At 32.4% G+C, this 27,404-nt stretch overlaps 2 protein-coding genes across 2 annotated transcripts in view; one reads left to right on the top strand and one right to left on the bottom strand.

Annotated features, from left to right (window-relative positions):
• Nucleotides 1-20,408, top strand: part of LOC133321783 (paired box pox-meso protein) — a 104,175-nt gene extending 83,767 nt beyond the window's left edge. Inside the window, exons 3-4 of the mRNA XM_061530856.1 lie at nucleotides 19,048-19,481; nucleotides 19,602-20,408. Of these exons, the coding sequence (XP_061386840.1) occupies nucleotides 19,048-19,481; nucleotides 19,602-20,309 (1,142 nt within the window). The 3' untranslated portion in view covers nucleotides 20,310-20,408. The remainder of the gene's footprint in view (nucleotides 1-19,047; nucleotides 19,482-19,601) is intronic.
• Nucleotides 20,409-24,116: 3,708 nt separating this feature from the next.
• On the bottom strand, nucleotides 24,117-26,617 carry LOC133321784 (high affinity copper uptake protein 1-like). The gene is made up of 2 exons (XM_061530857.1): nucleotides 26,326-26,617; nucleotides 24,117-24,211 (listed from the first exon to the last, which is right to left on the bottom strand). The coding sequence occupies exons 1-2, from the start codon at nucleotides 26,615-26,617 to the stop codon at nucleotides 24,117-24,119; spliced, it is 387 nt and encodes a 128-aa protein (XP_061386841.1).
• Nucleotides 26,618-27,404: the final 787 nt, after the last annotated feature.

A 27,404-nucleotide genomic window follows, 5' to 3' on the forward strand; every position in this document is an offset into this window, starting at 1 on the left:
ATAATATTTCTCACGTCACCAAAGAACATCCTCATATTTCTTCAACTCCACAATGAAAGTATTTTACAATATTCTATTCAATTAAAGTAAATTTATTAAAAATGTTCTTCTTGATTTTGTATTCCAATTCTGAAAATATATTTTTTAATATATAATTTATACAAAATCAAAACTTTCATAGTTTTGTATACCAATTCTGATATTTTTTTTATAATATTTCTCACGTCCCTGAAGAAACTCCTGATTTTTCTTCAAATCCTCAAAGAATGTATTTTACAATATTCTACTCAATCAAAGTAAATAAATTAAAACGTTTTCTTGATTTAGTATTACAATTCTGAAACATTTTTTTAAATATATTTCACTTCATCCAAAATGCTGTTGATTTTTATTCAAATCCACATTAAAAAAAAATTATATAATTAATATGTTTTTAATTTAATTATTTTTTTATAATTATTTTCATTTTTTCTTACACTCCTTTTGGTTTCCGTTAATTCATTCGTTTTTAGAACACTGCCATGACACTGAATTATAAAATTTAATAAAATTGTTAAAGAAAAAATTAAAATTGGAATTTTTCTGAACATTTTTTCGATTTGTTTTGCGACACCAATGCTAACCGAATGCGTTCTAAAACATTTCAAACTGCATATCAGTCCTCTTCTTCTCCACATATATATAGTGCGGTAATTGTGTGCGTGAAACGTGTTTAAACGTTTATTTGTTGCATTTGTTTAAGCACCTTAGCATACTAGACGATAATTATTTATTATGCTGGTAATTAGCTGAAATTTATGTGTGCATTTACAGACCTACTCACATACATTGTTTTGGGGCAATGTGAAGGTCTACCGGGATTAGAAAAATACCCTACTTGGGAAATTAGGGAAATTGAAGAAATAGGAAATATATAATAAGGGTGGTTGGTGTATTTGCAAAAAGATACCAATCAAGTTTTTAATTCAAAAAATAAAGTATAAACATTTCAGAATTGATATATGGAAAAATAATTCTTCACCTACTCAAAATTAAATTTAATGTTGTGTGAGTAAAACAATTGAAACTTAGAAAATATATCACTGTAAATAACACAACACATGGTGGTACATCAAAACGTACCTGAGTATGTTTATGGTAAAAAAAATTAATAAACTTTCCACTCAAAATTTAAATTAAATTTGGGCGAGCAAAACAATTGAAAATCAGCAAATGTATCGCTGTAAACAACACAACACATGTTGGTACATCAAAACGTTTATGCTAAAAAATATGCAACTTTCCAATTTAAACGTTCGATAGTGTCATCTGTTGCCATCCTAGAGCAGAAATATATACGTAAAATTCATCACAGATTTAATTTAATTAAAAAAAAATGAATTTGTGTACATAGAATGGCATTGAATTTTACAAGAGCATAAAATTCCCGTTAATAGGTATTTAAAAATTAAAAAAAAATAATAAATATTTTTATTTCCTCAAAAAATAAAAATGCATATTTTCTTTGCCAATAAATACAAATGCAACAAAAACACACGCCTCACATGAACTTCGACTTGACTTTGGTGTACAAAAAAAAAAAAATATTTCATAAAAAATCACACAAAAATAACAACTACAAAAAAGATGATGATGATGATTCGTTTCCAACGTAATGATGAATCATGATGATGATAATCACATTTTCTGAGTTATTAGTTTACTTGGAAATAGTTAAGAATATGAAAATGTATTTATTGTTTTTATTTTTATTATTGTAAAGAGCACACAGAAACAACAAACACCATAAATGATGCACTTTAGTAGTTTTGTATTTTTTTTTGTCATTTTTTTGCCGCAGCAAATATTGTTGGTAATTGTAAGAATAGATTTTGAGTAACCCCCACCTACACCACTATGTTCTCTCTGTGGAACACGATATATATGTAATAATGTGTTGTAGTCATATAAGTTTAGATATAATTATAAAACATACATACTTTTAAATTTAGCCAAAAATTTAGTTTTTAGTGTTGTTATTTTTGTTATATTTTATTCACTATTATTAATGGTAATTTCTGTTATTGTATTTTTGTTTTTGCAAATTCTCTGTATTGCAGCACTTGGGGGTTTTAGTGGATTTTTATCTAGTTTTTATTTCATATTAACCCTTTAACTACCAATGTCAGAGAATTTTTTTGTTAGGTGAAAGAAATTTTTTACAAAATTATTTAAAATATTTTAATAGGACCATGGAGTTTGTTTAAATATTAATGAGTAACATTTAGCTAGGATGTTTGGTATTTAAAATGGAATATTCCGGTCTACGTATTAGTATAGTCCCTATAGGACGTTACTCCCAAATATTCGGCATTGTGGCGATTTTAGTCGCTATAATCTATTATAGGACCATGGAGTTTAGTTAAATATTAAGGTCCCACTTTTAGCCGAATATGCAAATACACAATTTGCACAAAAAACACAACACAGGGTCGTACGTCAAACCAAGTATCTTGGATTTTTTTATTTTTTTATTTATTTATAAAAATTCGATTTTTATAGACTCTGGAATTTTTATACCCTTCACCATAAGGCTAGGTGAATATTAAATTTGCTTTGCTATATCATGAAATATTTGTTAAAGACCCCATATTCCTGATCTGAATAAAATTCCATGTCGATTTAGCTATGTCCGTTGGTCTGGTGGAATCACAGGAATGTCCATAATATTTAATATAGAGCTTCGAAACTTTGCACATACATTGCTCACATATCCCTAGGATGTTTGGTATTGAAAATGGACTATGACGTTCCAGGTATTAATTAGTGTAGCCCCTATATGACTTTACTCCCAAATATTGGGTATTGTTGCGATTTTAGTCAGGTATGCAACCTAATTCGCTGTAATTTAGTATTTTTGGTTCTAATAGGGTTGATCATTTCCCTACCAAAAATTATGCAGATTGGTCAATTTTCGGGGTAATCCTAATATAACACTACCACCCAAATCTTCGATAGTTAGGGGTGTTTGGGCACATGTTTCAACCGAATTGGTTGTAATTTGGTAAGCAAATCTTTTACCAAAAAATGTTGATATTGGCCAAGGTTTCAGGGTAGTACCCATATAACCTCATCCACCGAATGTCGATATTTAGGGGAGTTTGGGTTTGTTCGTGTACTTTTTTTCAACCGAATTGATTGTATTTTGGTATTTTTTGTTATCATAGCGTACAAATCTTCCTACCAAAAAATATTGATATTGGCCCAAGTTTTAGGGTGGTCCCCATATAACCGCCCAGTATTTAGGGGAGCTTGAGTGCGTGTTTTCAACCAAATTGGCTGTAATTTCACACTTTAAGGTCCCATTTGGGTAGTAGATCTCCATATCAAAAAGTATCAATATTGGTTTCAATATAGCCGCCATATAACGGGATAACGTTCGGAATTACGGTATTTTGGGGAGTTTGGGCATATTTTACAATCAAATTGGTTGTAATTTAGAACTTTTGGGTTCTCATAGCACCATATAGGGGTTCCTATTAAATTTCGATATCGGGGGAGTTTGGTTTCGTTTTTCAAACAAATTGGTTATAATTCGATATTTTTGGCTGCAAATCTTCATGGGTAGCAAATCTTCATGGATAGCAAATCTTCATACCAAAAATTTTGAATATTGGTTCACTTTTCATATTAGTCCTAATTAAAGGATACCTCTCGAATTTCGATACTTTGTGGAGTATGGTCACCCTTCTCAGTCGAATTGGCTGTAAATCTTCCTATCATGCATAAAAATGTTATCACTTTTAAGGGTAGCCCCCATATCTCCCGAATTTCAATATTTAAAAATATCTCCCTACGAAAAATTACTAATATTAACCCAAATTTGCAATTGACCCCCACAGAACGGCACCTCCATAACTCCGTGTTTCGAAGATACTGATGAAGATTTTCTATCGATTTGGTTTTAATTTTATATTTTGAGTTCTCTTTGGGTGGGAAATTTTCCTACACAAAAATTATAAATATCTATCGATTTTTGGATATATCCTCCATATAAATGTCCAGCCCCTTTATAGGTATTTTATGGGATCTAGGCTGATTTTTCAACTAATTGGACTATATTTTAGTATTACGAAGTGGCTGCAAATTGGCATTCGTTGGTGGGTAACAATTTCTTCAAAGGGAATTTTCAATTTTAAGTCCATGTTTCTAAATAGCTCCTCAGATCATATTCGCAACATATTCAGGGTCATAGCCCAATTCTCCATAATAACTGTCTGAATGTTTTTTTTCCTTTTTTTTCTTGGGAGCAATTTACCCTCATAGAAAAGTCCCGATTTTATGTATTTTGTCAGGGTGAAGGGTATAAAATGTTCGTCCCGGTCGAACTTACCGTCATTTTTAATTGTTACATTATTGATTTATAATTCAAGTACTTCAATTTAATTATTTTAACAAATGAAATAATTATTGGTAGTCTATAAAGGGTTAATTAATTTTTTCGCTTTGGTGTAGCTTCTTTTAATTTTTTTTTGTACTTAGCAGCTTACGAAAGATACACAAATCCTCTCTTTTTATTATTCTTTCTATTTTTAATTACAATTCATATTGCACTGTACATAAGTAGCTTGGTTTTATTTTTGATTATTGTAGTTGCCATAATTTCCGGTTACAATTTTAATTTTATTTGCAAATCCAACGAAGGGTTTTGATGCGTTCACCGACAAAAAAAAAATGATCAGACCCGTTGCGCACCCATAAAAATAAAACTCACCTAATTTAATTTTCTTCTTTTTTCTCATTTTTTTACAAATTTAATTTCCAATTTTTCTGTGGTGGTTCTGCGCTTAAATTTTGGTGTTAATCCTCCTACTTACCGCCACTGTGAATGAAAACCATGTTGCTTCGATCTTTCATTCATATCTGGGTTGTTGTATGCGAATGTGTCAATGTGTGTGTAATTTTTATACAATTACTTTTTTGCCATTGAAATGAAAAACAAAACAAAAAAATAAATCATATGTTGTTGTTGTTATTTTGCATCATGTTTGTTTTTGTTGTTGTATCCATTTTCTGCAAATTGAAACTAATGAACATCTGTGTACGACAACAAAACTTTTTTTGATCAACTATACCAACAACCACCATAATTTCAAAACTTCGCGAAAATCCGCACATACACACGCACGCGTACAACCAATATTATGCAAAAAAAAAACAAAACAAAATCAACTAACTTATCATCGACTGGAACATACAATGTGTGCGCAACGTAACATGCGCCCCTCTCGTTTATTTCATTGTTGTCTGACTCCGATCTGACTTCGATTGTAATTTTTTTGGTACGTATTGTTATTATTGCTCTTGTTCACTCTCTATATATTTCTCTATATATATTTTTTTTTGTTTTGTTTCGTATGATTTTCAATCTTTTTGTTGTTGCTGTTTTGTATTGATTCCTATTACAAAACATCAAAACATTAATTTTTTGTGTCGAATATTTCTTTGGAGTGTTTTCGATTTTTCTTTTTTGTAATTTTTATTTTGGATTTATTGGATTTCTGTGACTCTCGGTAGGGAAACCCAAAGGTACGCTCAGAAAAAATATGTGTGTTGAAATAAAATATTCATATGTTTTTCAATTTTCAATATTAAACAAATGTGTCAAGGTTTTCGTTTTCATAACTGTTTTAAAATTTACAATATCTGTAAAATACAAATAGGGCTACGCACCATCAAATTTGACGGGTGCAAAAATGAATAAAATGGGAAAAATAACAAAAACGAAATGTATTTGTTTTTATATGGCGCCAAACGTGGGGCAGCATTAGCATGTTATTTAAAGAAAAATACGGAAAATGTCTTAAAATCGTCTTGGAAATGATCTCCGTGTTAGCGATAAATATAAAAATATGTATAAGTGGCGCCCAAATTGTGGCAGTAGATTATATAAAGTTAGTTATTGCGAAATATGGAATCTTTAATGTTTGAAGACCTAAGGTTCTTAAGACGCCGCTAACGTGCAGTATCATTCTAAAATATTTCAAGGGAAATAAGACATACGATATTTATATGGCGCCCAATGTGGGTCAGCATTAGCATGTTATTTAAAGAAAAATACGGAAAATGTCTTAAAATGCTCGTGGAATTTGGAAATGATCTACGTGTTAGGGATAAATATAAAATTATGTATAAGTGGCGCCCATATTGTGGCAGCATATATAAAGTTAGGTATTGTCTTCGCCGACGTGCAGTAACATTCTTAAATTAGTTCAAGTGAAAGAAGAAGAACTTAGAAAATTAAAAAAAAAACAAAACATATTTCACATTAAATAATATGTGGTGTTAATGTGGCACCCAACGAGGGGACCATAAGAGTACAAAATAATTTCGATTAATTTTTAATTAGAAAAAAATGTGTTACAAATAGTCTGACCATTTAATAAACTTTCACGTTGGGCGCCATAATTCAGCCGATTTGATAAAATAAATTTATTATATTAAATAATGGCGCCCAACATAAGTAGTGAAAATGTTATTCGTATTGTGCCATACAAAATCAATTAATCTCAAAAATTCACGTTGGGCGCCAAAATTTAAAAATTGAATTGAAAATCATTATTATAATTCCTATTTAAATAAAAACAGACTGCCATTAAAACTGACTGTTCTATAATAGCAATTACCGACTATATATTGGGCGCCACACTTTTATGTGAGGCCTTAAAACTAATTAGTAAAAAAATATTACATTTTTGTCATAATTTTTCATATTTTCTCAAATTTTCTGAAAACCAACAATTTCATTTTGTGGCGCCCAACGTGGTGTTCCCCGGAAAATTTAGTTTTGTCTAAAAACATGAGATCGTTTGATAACTTGGAACATAACCATTATTGAGACAATAAAATTCCACAGTTTTACATTCATATTGCTTTGAAACTCACCCGTTGGGCGCCATTGTAAAAAAGAAATAAAATCCAATTTATTTCAAATAAAGTTTTTAATTCTAGCGATTTTTGGGATTTTATAAAAATATAATTTTTCTCAAACAAAAATTTAAAAAAAGCCTCTTGGTTAAGTGGCGCCCAACGTAGGGTTTTAATTTGAAATTTTGAATTTTAATAAAGGAAAATATAATTGCTTAAGGTTGCAGTTATCAAAACTGTTAACAAAAGTACCATATTGGGCGCCATTTTCATTATTTACAGAATTTGTATTCCTTATAATTTGTGAATATATTGGGCTCCATAATTTGATTTCTACAAGAGAAAACTCTAATTTCAAATCCATATTATTTCCGCGTATAGTCCTTATTTACATTTAGGTCTGTGGGCGAGAGACGTGAAGGGGCTGGTAACCCCCGTACCTCTCCTACAAACTAATGAATTGAAGCGATTGAAGTGACCTACTGTAATTCACGGGTATGTGCTAACATAATATGGATTAGTATTTTCTGTGGTAGAAATAAAAAATATTATTGTCACCACTGATACACTTTTGAAATATTGGGCATGTTGGGCGCCACATTTTAAAACAATTTAAAAATAATGTCAAATTAATATAGAATCAAGTATTTCATTGTTATCAATTACGAAATTTGTATGCAAATATTTAATTCATTAAATAAAAGAAAATTTTATTAGCAGGGCGCCCAACGTGGATTTCCATGAAAAAATGGGGTTTTCCATATTCTTTCCCACAATTAGGTAATATGCAATTTTTATGAAATCATTTTTATATGTCATCATTTGTGAGATTTTAGGCAATTATTTAGTAAAATGAAAATCTTTGTGTTGCATGGCGCCCAACGTGAAGTTCCATTGAAAATGCATTTTTTTCCAAAATTTGAGTCTGTTTGATGAGTTTCATCTCCATCAGTATTTAAACAATTTTTATAAAATACATTTGTATGACATGTTGCGCGCCATATTTATATATTTCACTGCATAGAGTTACATCTTTAAAAAATAAGGTATACTTTAACGATCTCCGGAATTTACAGGATTGTCTAAGGAAAATACTGTATTAAATAAACCTGCTCATAATGTAATTAAAAACTAACCTAACCTCACAAAACCTACAAACCTTTTTTACTGTCTTAACCAACAATTTAATGCCTAATTGACAAATACCAAGATTGTAAAACAAATGAATCCTTAAACATCCTACTTCTCTTGGCGCTCTACAAATAAATAGTTATGTGTAAACAAACCTACGTTCGGTCACCACCCCATACTCCTCCCCTTTTTTCTTTTGCATAAAGCAACAATATCATTAAGCGTAACATAATTATACGCCTAACAAAAAACCAAGAAAAAAATAAAGGGTTGTTTGTTCTTAGTTCGGATTTTGCTTGAGTGTAATGTAATGGCCGAAACGAAACGGCAACAACTTCATTATCGATATTCACAGGCATCATCCATGCCAGAGCATCATCTGCATCCCAACTAAACACTTCAATTTAGTCGAATAACGACCTTTAGTTTTAGATTTCCTTTTTCGACCATTCATTCATTCATAAGTCCCAGGAAGAAAAACTGTTTTTAAAACACGTTCATTATTGTGATGATAATATTGTTGTTGTTGTTTTTGCTTTATTTTATGGACTAGCAACAACAAAAGAAATATTTCGCTATCAATGGGAAAAAAGTTATTGTTGTTGTTGTTGTTGTAAAATTTATTACATCGTTTCAGATGGGATGCTTTTTTTCTATTTGACAGGCAACCCTGTTACATTCATTTGCCTTTGTATGTTACGCTTTTTGAAAGGGACAATACAAAAGGACAGACAGACAGTCATCCAGTCCGATAGACAGACAGACACACATACATAGGGAATGGCATTAAATAGTGTTTGGTTCGCACGTTCTACTCTGTGCTCCTCTAATGGCACTTCAATACATGAACATGACTCTTGGTCGCATAAAATCTGAAAAATGTGTTAAAGGCAATTTATTAGATTCGTAGCGGTCCTCGTTACTGGAACGAACACGAAACACTCATCGCTTGTGATCGAGCAAGGGGCTAAGTACACTGTCACCCCTGAAAAATCGGCATCGAAATTGGAGTTCGGTTTTTCGAAAACAAAAAAACATATGTAAGTCAGCAGTAGCGGTGAAACAAGAAAGGATGCTGTATTCTGTGAGAGTTAGGGTGGGAGAGGGAGAGTAATTTTTCATTGAGAAATTAAATTTCTAGTTCACAACAACAACAACGACAGGAAAAAAACACTACCACTTGTAACCTTTTTTACCATGCAAAGTAAGGCTCTGTGGATGTGTGTGTGTGTGTTTGTGCCTGTGTGTGAAAGAGAGGCAGGGAGTGGTAAAGGAAGAAGGAAAATTATAATTTGGTTGGTTAAAAAAATACCGCACGCAGTAGCAGAGGGCTTAGCAGCTCTGCGGCAGCATAAACCTAACGCAATGTTGTTGTTGTTTTTTGTTGTATTTTTTTTTTTTTTTGTATTATAATAACGAGATGTTAACATGGCCGTCATCTTTGTTCACATCGTTGTTGTTGCTGCTGTTGTACCTTTTGAGATAAACATTCCCTTTCCACATGTAGTTCTTTTTTGTTTCCCACCCTCTTTTGCGTCAACCAAACCGAAAGTGCGTATCCTGTGCGAGAGTGTGTGTTTGTGTTCGTGTCTGTGTCAGTCAGTTTATTTTTTGATTTTGATGCGTACAAAAGAATTCCTCTGGAACGACACACACAGCATTTACGCACCGATAGCCAAGCAACAAACAAGGCACCATTCAAAGAGCTGGCTTCTTGGGGTTGTTCTTCCTCTTCTGTTCAACTCGCACTTCGTTTTTAGTAGGACCATGAGACGTCGGCGTTGGCGGCAACGTGTGCGTGTGTTTTTCTCTACCAAACGGTCCTTTTTTTCGTTCGTTCAGCTTCAATACCCGTCGTCGTCATCATCATCATCAGCAACAATAATTATTGATTTGTTCTCTAGTTTAACGCCACAACAATAACAACAAAGTCTAACGCGGAAAAAAATATATAGAACAGCAAAAAGACCGGAAAAACGAAGACGTTATGCTTCGGCAGTAAATGAAAAAAATAAAATAGAAGAAAAAATATCTCTATATACAAAGAAAATTTCTTAAAGAATTTTTAGTTTTTTGTATTCATTGAAGTGTGTAAAAAAAGAAGAAGATTTTTTTATTAACAAATTGCAACAACATTGTGATATTACAATAACAAAAAAAAATAAATCATAAATTAAAAAAATATTAAATACAAATCAATACCAAATAAATATCATGCCTAAAAGAGGTAAACACGATTTTTAAAATCAGTGAAAAGAATTTCAATATATATTTTTTAAAGAATCGAATTTAAAAATATTAGAAAATATAAATATTTTTTAAACTCAGTGCAACCAACAAAAGCTTTCAAAAAAATTGTTTTTAAGAAACGTATGGCCTGTTATATTTCTCTCAGTGTAGCTTATAAAGCATATCAATGATTAAAGGTAATTTGAAACAAAAATTAATAAAAAAAAAATAGAAAATAGTGACTCTGAACTGAATTAAAAAAACTGTGGGTTAAAGAAAAATTTAAAATAAATGTGTGTTATGGAATCCATTAGCTTCGAACTTCAAAAAAATCCAGGATATTAGTAAAATCTTTGATCGAAAATATTTGTAAATTATTGGGTCGATTCTCAGTATTGTGGAAATGTTTAACATAATGGAATATTTTGTGCTAATAGTGTTACATATGGCGCCCAACGTGAAGTTATTTACCACTTTTCTTATTAAATTGAAAATTTACAAAAACAAAATTGTTTTCGAAATAGTAACGAACATACAATAACACACCTGTTTGCATTCACTTCCTACTTTGTTCTTTAATTACCCATTAATTTCTGGCGCCCAACGTGGAATTATACACCTGTTTTATTTTCTAAAACTATGCATTGGATTTTTTCGCTGGATGCCATATAAAATTAATTCAGATTGTATTAAGTATTTTTGGATATAAAAAAAAATAATATTAGAAATGGCGCCCAACGTGAGGATACATGAATATCTTTTAGATCCCACAAAGCTGGGGTATTATCCATCAAAAGCTATGTTAGTGCCTATTTAACAACGAGTACTTCAAAAAAAATATATATAGATACATATAATTGATAACTTCAAAAAATATATATTGCCAGGAATGACGCTCAACATTTGAACATACATTAGAATTTATTTTCATATATTCTGCAACTACACAATGGATGCTATATAAATAATTTTATTTCTATTAGACTAGGTTATTTGGGATATTGAACATAATTATTTGGAATGGCGCCCAACGTGAGAATACATAAGCATTTTTTAAATCGCCAAAAACACGTTCTATTACGCAAATATTACCGTAGGGATTATGAAAATTCCATACAGATATTTATTCCTTCATAAAAATGTATATAGCCTAAAATGGCGCCCAACGTGAAATTATTCATATGTTATTTTTTCATAATTTCGTAAACAACACCTTAGATGCAATATAAAAAGCATTCAAATTGTATTTGAGTACGTTAATTTGGATATTTAAAGTAGTTTCTAGAAATGGCGCCCAACGTGAGGATACAGAAAAATTTTTATAATCTCAAAAAAAGTCATAAATTAAATTCTATACAGACTTTAGTACTTCATTTATGAAGTACGATAAGATATACATATCGTCTGCAATGGCGCCCAACGTGAAATTATGCGCCTGTTTTACTTTCATATATTCTGAAACTAAAGTGGCGATGGCAAACCAATTATTGGTAAAAAAGTTAGATTTAGTTTCTAAATTGAAAACAAAAAATAGTTTTTTTAATGTGGCGCCCAACCTACTATGTTCTATACAATGTAGGTTGGGTTGGAATTGGTCCCAACATGTTAGCTATAAGAGTCGTGAGAAATGCTCGCATATAGAAAATAGATAAAGAAAAAAATAAATCTCTTAGTAATGGCGCCCAACGTCCTGAAAATATTAACTATTTTAGCTTCCAAAGAGTCGTACCATTTTTTGGCGCCCCACGTGGGTTTAATTCAAAATTTTATAACATTATAAAAAGATAAAATTGTAAAACCAAGTTGCGGATTTTCTTATACCTTTACATCGGTTTGGATGACAATGCCTGGTATCATAAGTTTAAACCATGATAATATCTATCCGATTTTTTGTCCACTGTACATCAAAAAAATATATAATTTTAATAAAGTCTTGTGATTTCGATTGTATAGAAATCATTGAAATGGCGCCCAACATGAAAATAAGAAGTCATGTTATTTGTTATTGTTATTTTTTCTTTCGAAACTGTATCAAACGTCGAAATTTAAACTTTTATTAATTGTTCAAAGCCATATTTTTTGCATAACTAATATACATTGAAATGGCGCCCAACATAAAATTAAATTTCAAATCGGATGTTATTTTAAGAAAAATAAATTAAGAAATGACAGTCATTAATTTATGAAACCGGTACATAACATTATTCTTAAATTAATGTGTTGAAACCTAACTTTGGGCGCCATAAGAAATGTTTATCGAATTAAAAAAATTGTATTTCTTTTAATGAAAAAGAAATCTCTTCCCCTAACTCTCTCTGACCTCATATATTACCAACATTTTCACAATAGCCCAACAACATTTCACATAATCAACCGCACCTTGCAAAGAATCCTCTGCAAAAAAACCAAGGGAACCGAAAACCGCGACAAATTGTTTTCCAATAAAAAAACCCCGCCATATAGCTATCAACATTGGCTTCTGTACTGATAAATCCCTTGGTTTTCTTTCATTTTTGGCCGGAAGATAAATTGACCGAACCAACTGAAATAAATTGCCTTAACCTCTACTCTTCCTTCCTTCAATAAAAAATGCCACCGACGGCATTACTGAACACAGCTGAATTGAATAAATAAATAATTGTGTTGATACACTTTCGATTGGTATTTAACCGCAAAAATCCTACAGAACTCAATCGCATACCATGTGCACAAAAAAATAAACTGCAATGGGAAATAAACATAAAGCCACAGCAACTAAGGAATTATCATTTTCTTCCGGCTTTAATTGGTTAAAGGTTTTTTATTTTGCGGTACCACAAGAAAAAAAAACAATGCAAAAATGTCATAATCAATATCGTAATAAAGGGAACAACAAATGCAAAGAAAAACCAATAAAACACAAAACCGCCTCAAGAATATCTTCTCTTCATCATCGCTGGCGGAAATTTGATAGTGGAAATACAATTTAGTTATAATTGCTTGCGATATACTTCTAGTGGTAGATCATCATTTGTTATTGTTCTTGTTCAATATGACATTTTAACAAACCGATAAACGTCAAATGTCATGTTTACACACACATAAATGACAAATGCCGACGGCATAGCTCAGGTTACTAAGTGCACCAGCAGAGACTCAGATGATACTCTCTACACAATTGCCGGTTTCATATTTGAAGAGCCACAGAGTTGTGAGTAATGCATATAGCAGGGTGGTAGGGGGCTTTGTGGTAGATAGGTGACTTTTGTTATCGGGATTTTTGTGTGTGTCTGCACCATCACTGCAACAAATCATTGTTGTTGGTTGCTTGCGGTTGACATGCAAAAGAGTTTAAAACACAAAGCTGGGTTTGGTCATGCTGTGAAGTGAGAGTTGCAATTTTCCTAAGGATAATTAATGTGCGGCATATTTTGCGGGTGGAAGTGATATAAATTAAATCAGCGATGTTCAAAAGGAGAACAAATGGGATATATGTGTATGAACATATATAATTCTGAATTTTGGAATTGAATCGAACATATAAAAAACGATATTTTCTGATATGGCGCCCAATGTATTTTGAAATATTGGGAGCCATAACTATGTAAATCTTTGTTATATCACGAGAAGGAAATAAAATCCATAATTCCGAAAATGCTTCTTAATTTTAAAATCAAGAAAATAATATTTTTCAAATGGCGCCCAAATATTTTGAAAATCTACCTTGGGCGCCATAATTTCCATACTATAAAAATATAAAAAAAAATATTTTAATATCATGAAAATAACATATTTTTAAAATGGGCAATCTAGTTCACGTAGCGGATCGATCTTTTTCCTTCCTTAAAAAGGAACTAGCTCCTTAATGTAATTCCTTTGCTTCATATAGTTCCTTCATTTCATATAGTTCTTTTAGTAGAATATTCAAAAGCTACAGAATTCAACTGGAGGACGATGAGCACAACATATTAGGTTGTTAATAAATAAATAAAAATATTTTAAATAAAATAATTTTACTATTTACATAGTAATAAATGTATCTCTCGAAACGAGATCAGAAAAAGGAACTATATTAATTAAAGAGCTGGAACTAGTTCCGATCGTTCCTTTCTCGGAATAGTTCCAATGAACTAGTCCGTTCCGGAACTACTCAACTCTAATATTTTCTTTAAGTTATAATAAAATATTATGAACACCATGAAAGATATGCTAAATATATTCGATTTTTGTATAAAAAGAACTATATTTTCTGATATGGCGCCCAACGTGAGTTAGAATATTTTTGAAGTCTACGCTTTCTTAGCTATATAAATCCTTGTAAAATCACGAAAATATAGCATTTCGAAAATCCTTGTTAAGTTTAATACTAAGAAAATAATACTTTGGAAATGGCGCCCAACGTGTAGTTATATATTTTCTCAACATTACATTAAAAACAGTGAAGAACACCATGAGAGTTAGGCTTTTGTTCGTTCTATAAATCCAAATCGTGTTCAATATCTGATTTTTTTCAAATTGCTATAAATGGCGCCCAACGTAGAATTATCATAACATACAAATATTATTTCAAAAAATTATAACTTAATCTTATAAAACAAGACTATATTTTTTGATATGGCGCCCAACGTGACTTAGAATTATTTTAGAAGTCTACGTTGGGCGCCATAATTCTCTTAACTATATAAATCCTTGTAAAATCACGAAAATATAAGATTTCGAAAATCCTTGTCAAGTTTAATGCCAAGAAAATAATATTTTTTAAATGGCGCCCAACGTGCAATTATGTATTTTTTCCAAATTACATTAAAACATTGAGGAACAGCATGAGAGGTAGACTCATTATTGTTCTAAAAATTGAAATTGAAAGCAATATCAGTTTTTTTTTTCAAATTACCATAAATGGCGCCCAACGTGGAGTTATGTACAATGTAAAATTAAATAAACATAAACATATTATTTTTCTTTTTTCAAAGATTTACAACTTAATCATATAAAAAATACTATATTTCCTGATATGGCGCCCAACGAGAGTTATAAAAAGTAAAATCCCTAAAATATACCATTTCGAAAATCCTTCTTAAGTTTAACACCAAAAAAATAATATTTTTGAAATGGATCCCAACGTGTAGTTATATATTTTCTCTAATTATATTAAAACATTGAGGAACACCATGAGAGTTAGACTTATATTCATTTTAAAAATTCAAATTGGGTGCAATTTTTTTTTTTTTTTTTTTTTTTTTTTTGAAATGGCGCCCAACGTAGAATTATCATAACATTTAAAATTTATAAACATACAAATATTATGTTTCATTTTGAAAAAATTATCTTATAAAAAGACTATATTTTCTGCCCAACGTGAGTTAAAATATTTCAGAGGTCAGCGTTGGACGCCACAATTATATAAATATATGTTAAATCACAAAAAGCTTTGATTTCCATAATCCTTGTTAATGTTAATATGAATAAAATACTATTTTTGAAATGGCGCCCAACGTTTTTCAAAAGAATTCTTCAATTAACAAATTTTAAATTGACATAAATGGCGCCCAACGTGGAGATTTGTACCATTTTACTTTAAATAAGCATAAATAAAAATAATCTTTTTTCAAAAATTATAAATCTATTGTGTGCGCCTAACCCCTTATTTCTTCTATTGGCCTCTCCCGCATTAGTTTAATGGTATTGTTTTATTGTAAAAAACCTCTTTAAGATTGTTTCCAAATGGTGTTAACAGTTGTTGGTTGTTTAGGCTGGGCAATTATATTCGGATCATATTACTGCCCAACACACAAACATCCATTCATACAAAATAGAAATCTGCCCACAATACCACCAGTGGCTGGATTGGATAACTGACTGAATGGCTAGCTGGTTGTCTGATTGTACTCCTATCAACAGCAACAACCACCAGCCGTTTGTTCGCTCGCTGGTTCATTCAATATCATGCTATTATTTATGGGGCTAGAAAAGCTATTGGTTCTATTTTTTTTCTTTTCGAAATCATACTGTATTGGATTTCTGGTGAACGGAACAAGTGAGTGAGTGACAACTCCGCATATACCGCAAGCAAAATGCTGCACACTTGATAAACATGTAATCGAGTAAATCACGTTTCATTCATAAACAAACAAAAAATGGAGGAAAGAAATGGTAATAAAAAAATGAATGAATGAAATGAGATTATTTTTTTCAAATGGTCTACAAGTGTGGCTAAATAGGGAAATAAAAAAATTTGAAGATTACAAAACAGAAAAAATGAATGCTCTATTTTTAAACAAGAACAGTGAAAATGAAATTTCCTGGTACTATTTTTGGGTTTCCCTTCCAATTCGCAATTGGCCACTGAGCAACGAAGGAGAAACTGCTTAGTATCCAATGGCAAATTGGACAACATATGGCGAAATTGTGTAACGAGAGATACTCAGTAGCTTTTTAGTAGCTTGTTGCCTCTTCAATCACTGTCACATCATGTTGTCACATGAAGTGTTTAGATTTTAATCGAAATGTCTAAATTTTGTGCAATTTCTTTCAATCACTTGGTTTTCGTTTTTTGGCTCATCACAAATGATTAACGATCTTTATCTACTGGCTTTTCCTAAAGGGTGGGTTCCCTTTTGGGGAAATCCGCCACAAAATGGAAAGACAAAAGGTGACAATTAATTATATTGTTTTAAATTAACCAGCAGTGACACAGAGGAGGGTCTCTATTTAGGATTATGGGTTTATTATGGCAAAACTGAGTTTTTTTTAAATATTAATTGATAGTTATCGAAATAAATAATAATGATTATTTATTTAAAAATAAATTAAATAAAAATAATATAAATTAAAAAAAATCTTTATTTACCAACATAACCAGCAGATTTTGATAAAATATTGCATTTATCGATTATTACAATTGTTACTAAAGTTAAAAATGAATTTAAATTTCGATAAGTTTCGATAAATGTTAAAATTTGACAAAATATTTCGATTTTGACAATTTTTGTCCATATAAATATTAAAGAAAAACATTTAAATCGATTACTTTTTTTCAAATAGTTTACACAAGTTAAATTATCGATTGCCTATTTTAATCGATAACTTAACTTGTGTAAACTATTTGATAAAAAATTAATCGATTTAAATGTTTTCCTTTAATATGTATTAATAACATTTGTCAAAATCGTAATATTTTGTGAAATTTTAACATTTATCAAAACTTATCGAAATTTAATTCCACATTTCTATAGCGATGTAATGCAGTTTCTATGATTCAAATTCTTTATTTAATATTAATGAATGACATTTTGACAAATTAAAACTTTTTTCCCTAATTTTCATATTTATCGAAACTTATCGAAATTTAATTTCAACTTATCGATAATTAATTGAAACAATTTCAATTGATTTAAATTGTTTCCCAAATGTTTACGAATAAAAATTAATAAATGAGAAAAATGTTTGCAAAATTTTTACAATTATCGAAACTTATCGAAATATTAACTCAAAATATTGATATTAATCGAAATTGAATCAATTAATTCTCAACATCAGTCATTAATATTCTTCCAATATCATGTCAATATATGTAATATGCAATCATTTATATCGATAAATATTCAATTACGATATATTCCGATTTCGATAAATTGAGTTTTCCAATTACATTTTGAAAACTAATTACATAGAAATTTTAGTAAAAACTCCATTTTACATTGTCTATAACAATTTTGAAACCAAAAAATACTAAAATTTGTGAAAATATTGCAGTATCGATAATTATCGAAACATATCGAAATGATTTTTTGAAGTAGTTATACTGAAATTACACTTTTCTCATGCATTTTAATTAAGCAATATTTATTTTATTTTGCCAATAACATTTTGTAAACATTATCGATAATTATCGAAATTTCTCAAAATCGAAAAAAAGATTTTTGTTATTATCACTCAATATTTGAGGCATTTTATTTTTAAAATACACTTTTTTACGATATTTTAACAAAATCTGGAATTTATCGATAATTATCGATTTATCGATAATTAATCGAAATCGAAACAATGCATTTTTTACCGTATTGTTTCTTATTTGCAACATATAATGTTAAAATGATTCCGTTGTTACCATAATCCAATATCGATAACCAATATCGATAAATAATCAATAACAAAATATTTCAACAAAAAATTAGGTCATTCCAAATCTCATTCAAATGGCATGAATGAAGGCTTCCTTTTCCCGAAAAATAAGAAAAAAAAAACTTGGGACTAGCAAAAAAAAACTTTCATTCAACACACATGCTTCCTCTTACAATGAAAAAAAAAATAAAATAACAACAAGAACTAAAAATTGCAACAAACAAAAACAAGAAAACAAACATTAACAATATCCGCAACAATTCTCGGAACTAGAAACAATGGTTGGTTGGTGGCACAAAGTCTACAGATGCAGCACAAGTCCGTGCGGTTTTACTTATGCCAATGCTGATGATGGTGCTTCACAGCCAATAAATTCCAACAAATGCTACAGTTGTTGTTGTTGTTGCAATTTTTTTGTTATTTTTCTGTTCAATGAACTAATTACAAAAAATGAGGCATATTCAGAGCGTACTAGAAAAAACATACGGACATACGTACATACTTAGATTTTTATTTTCTAGGAAAACATTCCAATTCAAATAATTTCTTTCTTTGTTTTTATTATTTTTCTACTTCTTTTATTATTTTCTTCTGATTTCTTACAATAAGCTTTTCCTTGGAAAATAGATATTAATCATAAATTTTCTTCTCCCCCTCTTTCTCTTCTATTTCCTCCAGAAAATCAATGCCCTCAATATGGTGAAGTCAACCAATTGGGTGGTGTCTTCGTTAATGGACGACCCCTGCCGAATGCCACACGCATGCGCATTGTGGAGCTGGCCCGCCTAGGCATACGACCCTGTGATATTAGCCGCCAGCTGCGTGTCAGCCATGGTTGTGTCTCGAAAATCCTGGCCAGATACCATGAGACGGGCTCCATACTGCCGGGTGCAATTGGTGGCTCTAAGCCGCGCGTTACCACCCCGAAGGTTGTCAATCATATACGCGAGTTGAAACAGCGTGATCCCGGCATTTTCGCCTGGGAGATCCGTGATCGTTTACTCAGCGAGGGTATCTGCGATAAGACAAATGTGCCCAGTGTCAGCTCGATATCACGAATACTGCGCAACAAATTGAATCCGATTAGCCATCATCCGCCGACACCGGCCCCTGTGGCCACACCAGCACCGCCACCCAGTACATCACCTCAGCATTCGCACAGCCAACAGCAGCAGCAGCAGGCCCAACAGCAACAGCAGCAACAACAACAGCAGCAACAACAACAGCAGCAGCAACACGCTCACTCATTGGCTCAGGCCCATGCGGCCCACAGTGCCCATGCCCATACACCCACCCATGGCTCACACAATCATCATGGACACGGTCATATGCACCACACGCCGCCCCACTCGGTGGTGACATCTGTAGCCGCCTCAGTCACAGCCCATCCCCATGCTCATCAGGCCCACCAGGCGGCCGCTGCGGCTGCCTCTGTCGCTGCCCATGCCCACCATCCCCATTTGTATTACCAGCCCTACAATGCGTATAGCATGAAATCGACAGTGTCATGCGGCACACCCTCTCCGCCCCAGACAGGTTCACCGCATCAGGTCCATTCGGCTGCGGCAGCCGCCGCCGTGGCTCATGGCTGGCCATCACCGCACACCGTTACCGACATCTTGGCCCATCATCAGGCGGTGGCATTGCGTGCCAGCTGTCAGGTTGGCAATCCCGTCAACAGTGGTCTCACAGCCAGTCTGCCGATGACACCATCGCCGGTAGGTGGTTCAGCGGTCAGCGGACACCAACAGCTGTTGGATTGTGAGAGTGCTTCGAATACCACCAGCGCTTTGGCCCAACATCAAGTGGCTGCCACACAGGTGGCAGTGGCTGCAGCCGCCGCCTCACAACAGCCCTATGCCAATTACTATATGTACTTCCAGAATGGTGGCATGCATCATCCCGGTGGCATGATGACCACGGGCACCACAAGTTTATGAGAATTATGAAAAAAGATTTTGGCAAAACAATTATTGGATTTGCTTGTAAATGATACTCCGACAGCAGCAACAGCAGCCACAACAACAACCCCAACTTGAGAATGAAAAACAAAAATCACGAGATTACAGAAAAAATGGAATGCCAGGAGAGAGATGAGGTGATCTTCAGGAGCGGGAAAGCCGTTGAATATTTTTTATTTGCAATGAATCCAGTGGTCCATATCAAAGAAAACGAAACCAAAATTCTTGCTCAATTCAAACCCATCCCCGGTAAAAAATCAAAACCACAAAAGGCAGCATAAATAACTTGATTTTTCCGCAACCTTTAATTCCTTTACTCTCCCGTTTTTTCGAAGTTCTATGGAGAAAAAAAATCCGGAAATTATCTCAAATGAAAATGTTTATACTCTCCTCCCACCATAGCCAGAGAAAATATCGTTGAGCATCGATTCGATTGATATTTTTCTTGTCTAGCCGCAGCAGCAACTCAAATATATACACTCACACACACAGACACATACAGATTTGTCTAGATTTTTACGTTATAAGCAATAAAAACGATCGCATATACATACATATATTTATTTTATACGATACCAATTTAAATTTTAAGTATTTTTATTTTTAGTTTCTTTTTTCTCGATATTAGTCATTATTTTTTATATACATATGTATGTAGCATATATATATATATATAGCAAGTATACTTATACATATAATAACACATAAGTAAATAATTAAAGAAAACAAAAAAATTCGTTGGATTTAAGTTAAGCAGGAAAAGTCCTTTGGACTACAAAAATTTAATTTTCTGTTCAACTTAAATCGAGAGAAGTAAAAAAATAAAATGAAAGCAAAAAAAAAAATAGGAACGATCAATTCAGGTTTGACCCCAAGTCAATCCTGAATTATCGCCACCACAATGAGGTTGGATGGGACGAATGAATGAATCGATGATGAATGATCTTTGTGTATGTGTATAATGATGATCAGTGTAAAATTTCAAAAACTCAAAAAACAATTTAAAAAAATATACGAATAATAACAAAACAAACAAATTTCAATGACAAGATTTCACAAAAACAAACAACAACAACAAAACAAATTTATTATAATTATTATTATTTAAATTTAATGAAGGAAAAATAAAAAAACAACATAAGAACAAAAAAAAAACAAACCGAACAAAGCAAACAACATGAAACATAAATTGAAATTATCTGTAATACCATAGACAGACGACAGCCTTAATTTGCATTAAAAAGTTCTTAATTTGAATTAAAATTTACCCCTGACAGACGAGAGTTTCTGCATTTATGAACCAGTTTTTTTCTTTCAAAAGTATTGTTTGTCTGTGTGTAGGAAGAAAATATTGACATTTGTTTACAATATTTTTTAGGATTACATCTTTTTGAAATTGATACATGACAGGAAGGAAAAGTAACAGCTATAATTAAGATAAAACAGCTCCAAATTTGAAGAAATGTTGAATTTTGCCTTTATTTCTAATTTTTATTTTCGTAATCGTAAACAAATTTGACAACAATCAATTTATTTTCTACAGCATTGCCATATTGAAATTGCTTAATTCAGTATAAATTCAGTTTGATTTTGTGCATTAACAACACATAAAAATGAGGATTATGTACAAGTTAATTTGAATTAAGGCTGTTAATGCAAATTAAGGCTGTCGTCTGTCTAGGCTATAAGAGAACAAGAATTTAGTGTAAAATATTTAAAACAAAAAATAATAATAATAACAAAAACAAAAAATACTTATTTTATTTGGTTGTAGATTTTTGTTGTATTCTAAATAAAGATCATTTTTAATAATATAAAAAACAAAAAAACAAACAACAACATTTTTATTTTGATTTGCCATGCAAAAATTTGGTAAGTATAATTGACTTTAAAAAATCCACGCCTTAATTGTTGACCCATGAAAAAATATTCTTTAAAAAATCCACGCCTTAATTGTTGACCCATGAAAAAATATTCTTTAAAAAATCCACGCCTTAATTGTTGACCCATGAAAAAATATTCTTTAAAAAATCCACGCCTTAATTGTTGACCCATGAAAAAATATTCTTTAAAAAATCCACGCCTTAATTGTTGACCCATGAAAAAATATTCTTTAAAAAATCCACGCCTTAATTGTTGACCCATGAAAAAATATTCTTTAAAAAATCCACGCCTTAATTGTTGACCCATGAAAAAATATTCTTTAAAAAATCCACGCCTTAATTGTTGACCCATGAAAAAATATTCTTTAAAAAATCCACGCCTTAATTGTTGACCCATGAAAAAATATTCTTTAAAAAATCCACACCTTAATTGTTGACCCATGAAAAAATTTTCTTTAAAAAATCCACGCCTTAATTGTTGACCCATGAAAAAATATTCTTTAAAAAATCCACGCCTTAATTGTTGACCCATGAAAAAATATTCTTTAAAAAATCCACGCATTAATAGTTGACCCATGAAAAAAAAGTGTTTAAAAAATCCACGCCTTAATTGTTGACCCATGAAAAAATATTCTTTAAAAAATCCACGCCTTAATTGTTGACCCATGAAAAAATATTCTTTAAAAAATCCACGCCTTAATTGTTGACCCATGAAAAAATATTCTTTAAAAAATCCACGCCTTAATTGTTGACCCATGAAAAAATATTCTTTAAAAAATCCACGCCTTAATTGTTGACCCATGAAAAAATATTCTTTAAAAATCTACGCCAAAAAATTTGTCCATTTTTCTGACAAATTTCGCGAAAATACCAGGCGCTCAGATTAAAATATGAAGTTACGCGCCAAAAAAAAAACCATTAAGAAAGTAGTAAAGTCGGACGGAGCCGACTATATGATACCCTTCACCACTATGGATATATTAAACGAATGCATTCTAACAGAAGGGCCATTAACATGGAATTGGATGAACTAAAATATGTGACCTTTATCTAAATGTGAACCGACTTAGATCAATCCATAAACATGTCATTCGTATTTTGGGTCTTACTTCAAATGTGGCGAACATATATATGGGAGCTATATCTAAATCTGAACGGATTTTAAAGATATTTTACACACATCATTCTAGACTCAATTCAGTACGCTATGCCAAATATCGTGCAAATCGAAAGATATATAGTGAATTTTGCATAACATTTACCTAAAATCTGGCAAAACTATATATGGGAGCTATATCTAAAACTGAACCGATTTTCACGAAACTTAGCACACGTCATTCAAGACTTAATTCAGTGCCAAAATCCGTGCAAATCGAATGATTTTCAGGAACTTTGGTGCACCATTTCCGGCGAAACTATATATGTGAGTTATATCTAAATCTGAACTGATTTTCACGAAACTTAGCACACATCATTCTAGACTCAATGCAGTACGCTATGCCAAATTTCGTGCAAATCGGAAGATATATAGGGACTTTGGCATACCATTTACCTAAAATCGGGCGAAACTATATATGTGAGTTATATCTAAATCTTAACCGATTCCAACAAAATTTCGCATACATCAGTTGGGACCTAATTCAGTACTCTGTGCAAAATTTTGCTTCAATCGGACAAATATTGAGAGTTAGGTGCATCATTCACAAAAAATCGGACGAAACTATATATGGGAGCTATATCTAAATCTAAACCGATTTTCTCCAATTTCAATGGGGTTCGTCTAATCTAATTTTCTTCTACATTATTTTTATTTTTGGCGGGATACTTTCTATTTTTTTTTCTGGGCGCCTGGTATTTTTGTGAAATTTACCCAAAAAGAGCACGATAACTCCAAAAGATATAATTATCGTTGTAGACCGGCCGGTCCTGCCATATTTGCAACTTCTTGTAGATCATTTTCGATTGTAATCACACGCAAATTCTGAAATTCACAACAATCTGGAATGAAAAATAAAAAATAAATTAAACATATATTTTTTAGATAAGAAAGATGTTTTATAGAGGCGTGGATTTTTAATTTCCTTTGTCCTGTGCACAAAAAAGGAGACAAGACGATATGTGCAACTATAGAGATATAAGTCTCCTTCCCATCGTATATAAAGTGCGATCCAGCGTACTGTGTGAACGACTGAAGCCAATGGTCAATGACATTATTGGACCAATGTGGCTTCACACCTAATAAATCCTTCATTGACCAGATTTTCACTCCGCGCCAAATCCTGGAAAAACCCACGAAAAACAGATCGACACATTCCACCTATTCGTCGACTATAAAGTCGCATTTAACAGCCCTATCCGTTCAGAGGTGTATAAAGCCATGTCTGCGTTTGGCATTCCTGCAAAATTAATTCGGCTATGCAGGATAACTTTAACAGTCACAAGATCAGCACTTAAAGTCGGAAAGGACCTTTCTGGGCCCTTTAATGCCGAACGAGGATTTACACAATGTGATAGTTTGTCGTATGACATTTTTAACATCCTGCTGGAAAAGGTCATACGAGACGCAAAAGTGAACAGAAATGGCACTCTGTACACCATGTTACTCGCCTACGCCGATGACATCGACATAATGGGTCGAACATTGAGAGCTGTAACAGCCACCTTTAAACAAATTGAGGATTCTGCCAAAGTGGGTCTCGCAGTAAACGGCGGGAAGACCAAGCTGATGGTATCAACGCTCAAGACGTCCAGTTGTCTCGGACCAATTGTCGAACTTGAGACCTACAGCTTCGAAGTAGTCAAAGATGTTATAATCTACAAGACGCTGATACTACCCGTGCTGTTATACGCATCTGAAGTATGGGTACTTAAGCAAGCAGATGACGCAGCTCTTGGAGTGTTTGAGAGAAAAATTCTCCGAAATATCTATGGGCTGATCTGCGTTGACGGTGAATATCGCCGTCGAATGAACCATGAGTTGTACCACCAATTCTCGGGCATCGACATTGTTAGACGTATTGAGCTGCATTCTCTCATGTTGTGAGAATGGATGATGATGCCCCAGCCCAGAAGGCAGAAGGGGAAGGCCAAGAATATGTTGGAAAGATCAAGTCGAAGACAACATCGCCGAAAATTGGAAAAACAGCGCAAAAGACCGACGCGCCTGGAAATCTTTTCTTACTCGGCTTATGGAATGAAAGTTCTGTCACAAGCCAGCTAAGTAAGTAAGTAATTGGTCCATGTTTGGACATAGCCTCCATATAAATGTCTCGACTAATTTTCTGTATATTGTATGTTATACTCGCATTTTCCTACCAAAGGGCTGTAAATTTTCTGAAGGGTGAGCAAGATTTTTTTAGAAAATGTTCTATATGAGCCCTGGTTGTTACATAGCACCCATATAAAAAGCCCGCCACGTTTTTGGTAGTATGAGCATTTTCCCAACCCAAGTAGCTGTAATTCGGTATTACAGGTTCTTTGAGGATAGCAAATATTAGTTTGGGGAAAATGAAATCCATTATTTTTATATGAGCTATAGGACTTTATTTAATGTCCGATTTCGGGTAACTCCCCCACAAATGGTCTAAATTGTCAATTTTTATAACTCCAGTATTTGGAGAATGGAATGTGCTAAACATTGCACATCATCGTATTTTGACCAAATCCAAAAAATCATGATGGGTCCATTCATCCTCCCAACGAAGGATAAAAATTGTGAACATTTTTTGAGTGAAAAAAAACTTATAGAGTGTGCGATTTGATTACTAATATAAAGTTATGATGGTACTAGGTGAATTTTCCAACCAAAGCATTGCGAAGTGACTGCAATTTGTCATTTTGGCACCTTGATGGGTAAATCACTTCATCACAGAACATTTTCAATATATGTCAATGTCTCTAAATAGCCACAATACCACATTGTCCGATCGATAAATAAATTCCCAATGATTTTCTTATTTTTTTTAATTTTTTTCAATTTTATTTCAATATAATAATATATAAAAAACTTATCAAAATATGGCACAGTTAAAATCTGAGTAGTACTACAAACTAAAATTTCGTTGGTTAAATGCAGCTTTCTTTTTTACTCTATAAAAAGTCTTATTGACAACATTCATTATCGTAGACATCCTGTTTGATCCATCCGAAGAATAGATAACCCACGGCAAGACCCAATACCACGGCCATACACAACCAATAATTATAGGTCATGAAGACCAACATCAGTAGATAGGACAAAATCACTTGTATGACATTTATGGAGGTCTGAATTAGATGGGGCTTGGCAAACACTTTCTGGAGATATGTCTTTTCACCCAACAATGGCATGTGGCTTGAAGTTGTTGGCATTTCATCATCCTTGTGTCCATGCGAATGTTTAGCACGCAAGCTGGCCTCCTTCATGGCGGTACGACGTAAGAAATATTCTCGGGAAAATTTAATAGCTTCATAGCAGAAGGCGATCAGAAAGAGACCTAAAGCCGAGAACACGAATTCGGTGACAGTTTCGGTTAGCCAACCCTCCCATAGGATGCATTCTTTGTAGCCGGTGTGGAACTGGAAATGGGGGGTGTGAAAATATTACAAATTAATTATTCACCACATTTTTTATTAGATTTTTGTTTAATATTGAATAAAAAATACTATAAATAAATTTTTCACAAGGTATCTGATCAGATTTTTTTAATATTGAGAAAAGTAGTTCACTTCGAGGACAGGGATTCCGAGGACAGTTGCATGATATAGTTATTAATAATAATCTTTATTTTTTTAAATAAAAATATATTTTACTAAAAAATATTTCACTTCGCAAAGTTCCACTATTCGAAATAATATTTAATAATTTCTAACTCACACCTTAGCGGATTTATATCCCGGAAATCCAATAATCTCGAAAAATGCAAATTTGTAAATAAAAGAAATACTTACAGCCATATTCATTGGACAGGCACCATGATTCATGCCGCCCATTCCGCCTCCCATGCCACCACCCATTCCATTACCATGTCCATTACCCATACCACCACCCATTCCGTTACCATTTCCCATACCACCATTTCCGTGATTCATTTTGAATGGACTTGGTTTGTTGTTGACAAAAAAAATGTTCGGGGTATATAGAATAATAGAATTTCTCCACTATCTCTCCTAAGATCACTTTCTTTCACCTATTACAAGTGAATGCCTATCG

This window comes from Musca vetustissima, unplaced genomic scaffold (assembly GCF_032173495.1).
Source record: "Musca vetustissima isolate MV318-11 ecotype Yass unplaced genomic scaffold, APGP_CSIRO_Mvet_v1 utg822, whole genome shotgun sequence".
NCBI lineage: Eukaryota > Metazoa > Arthropoda > Insecta > Diptera > Muscidae > Musca > Musca vetustissima.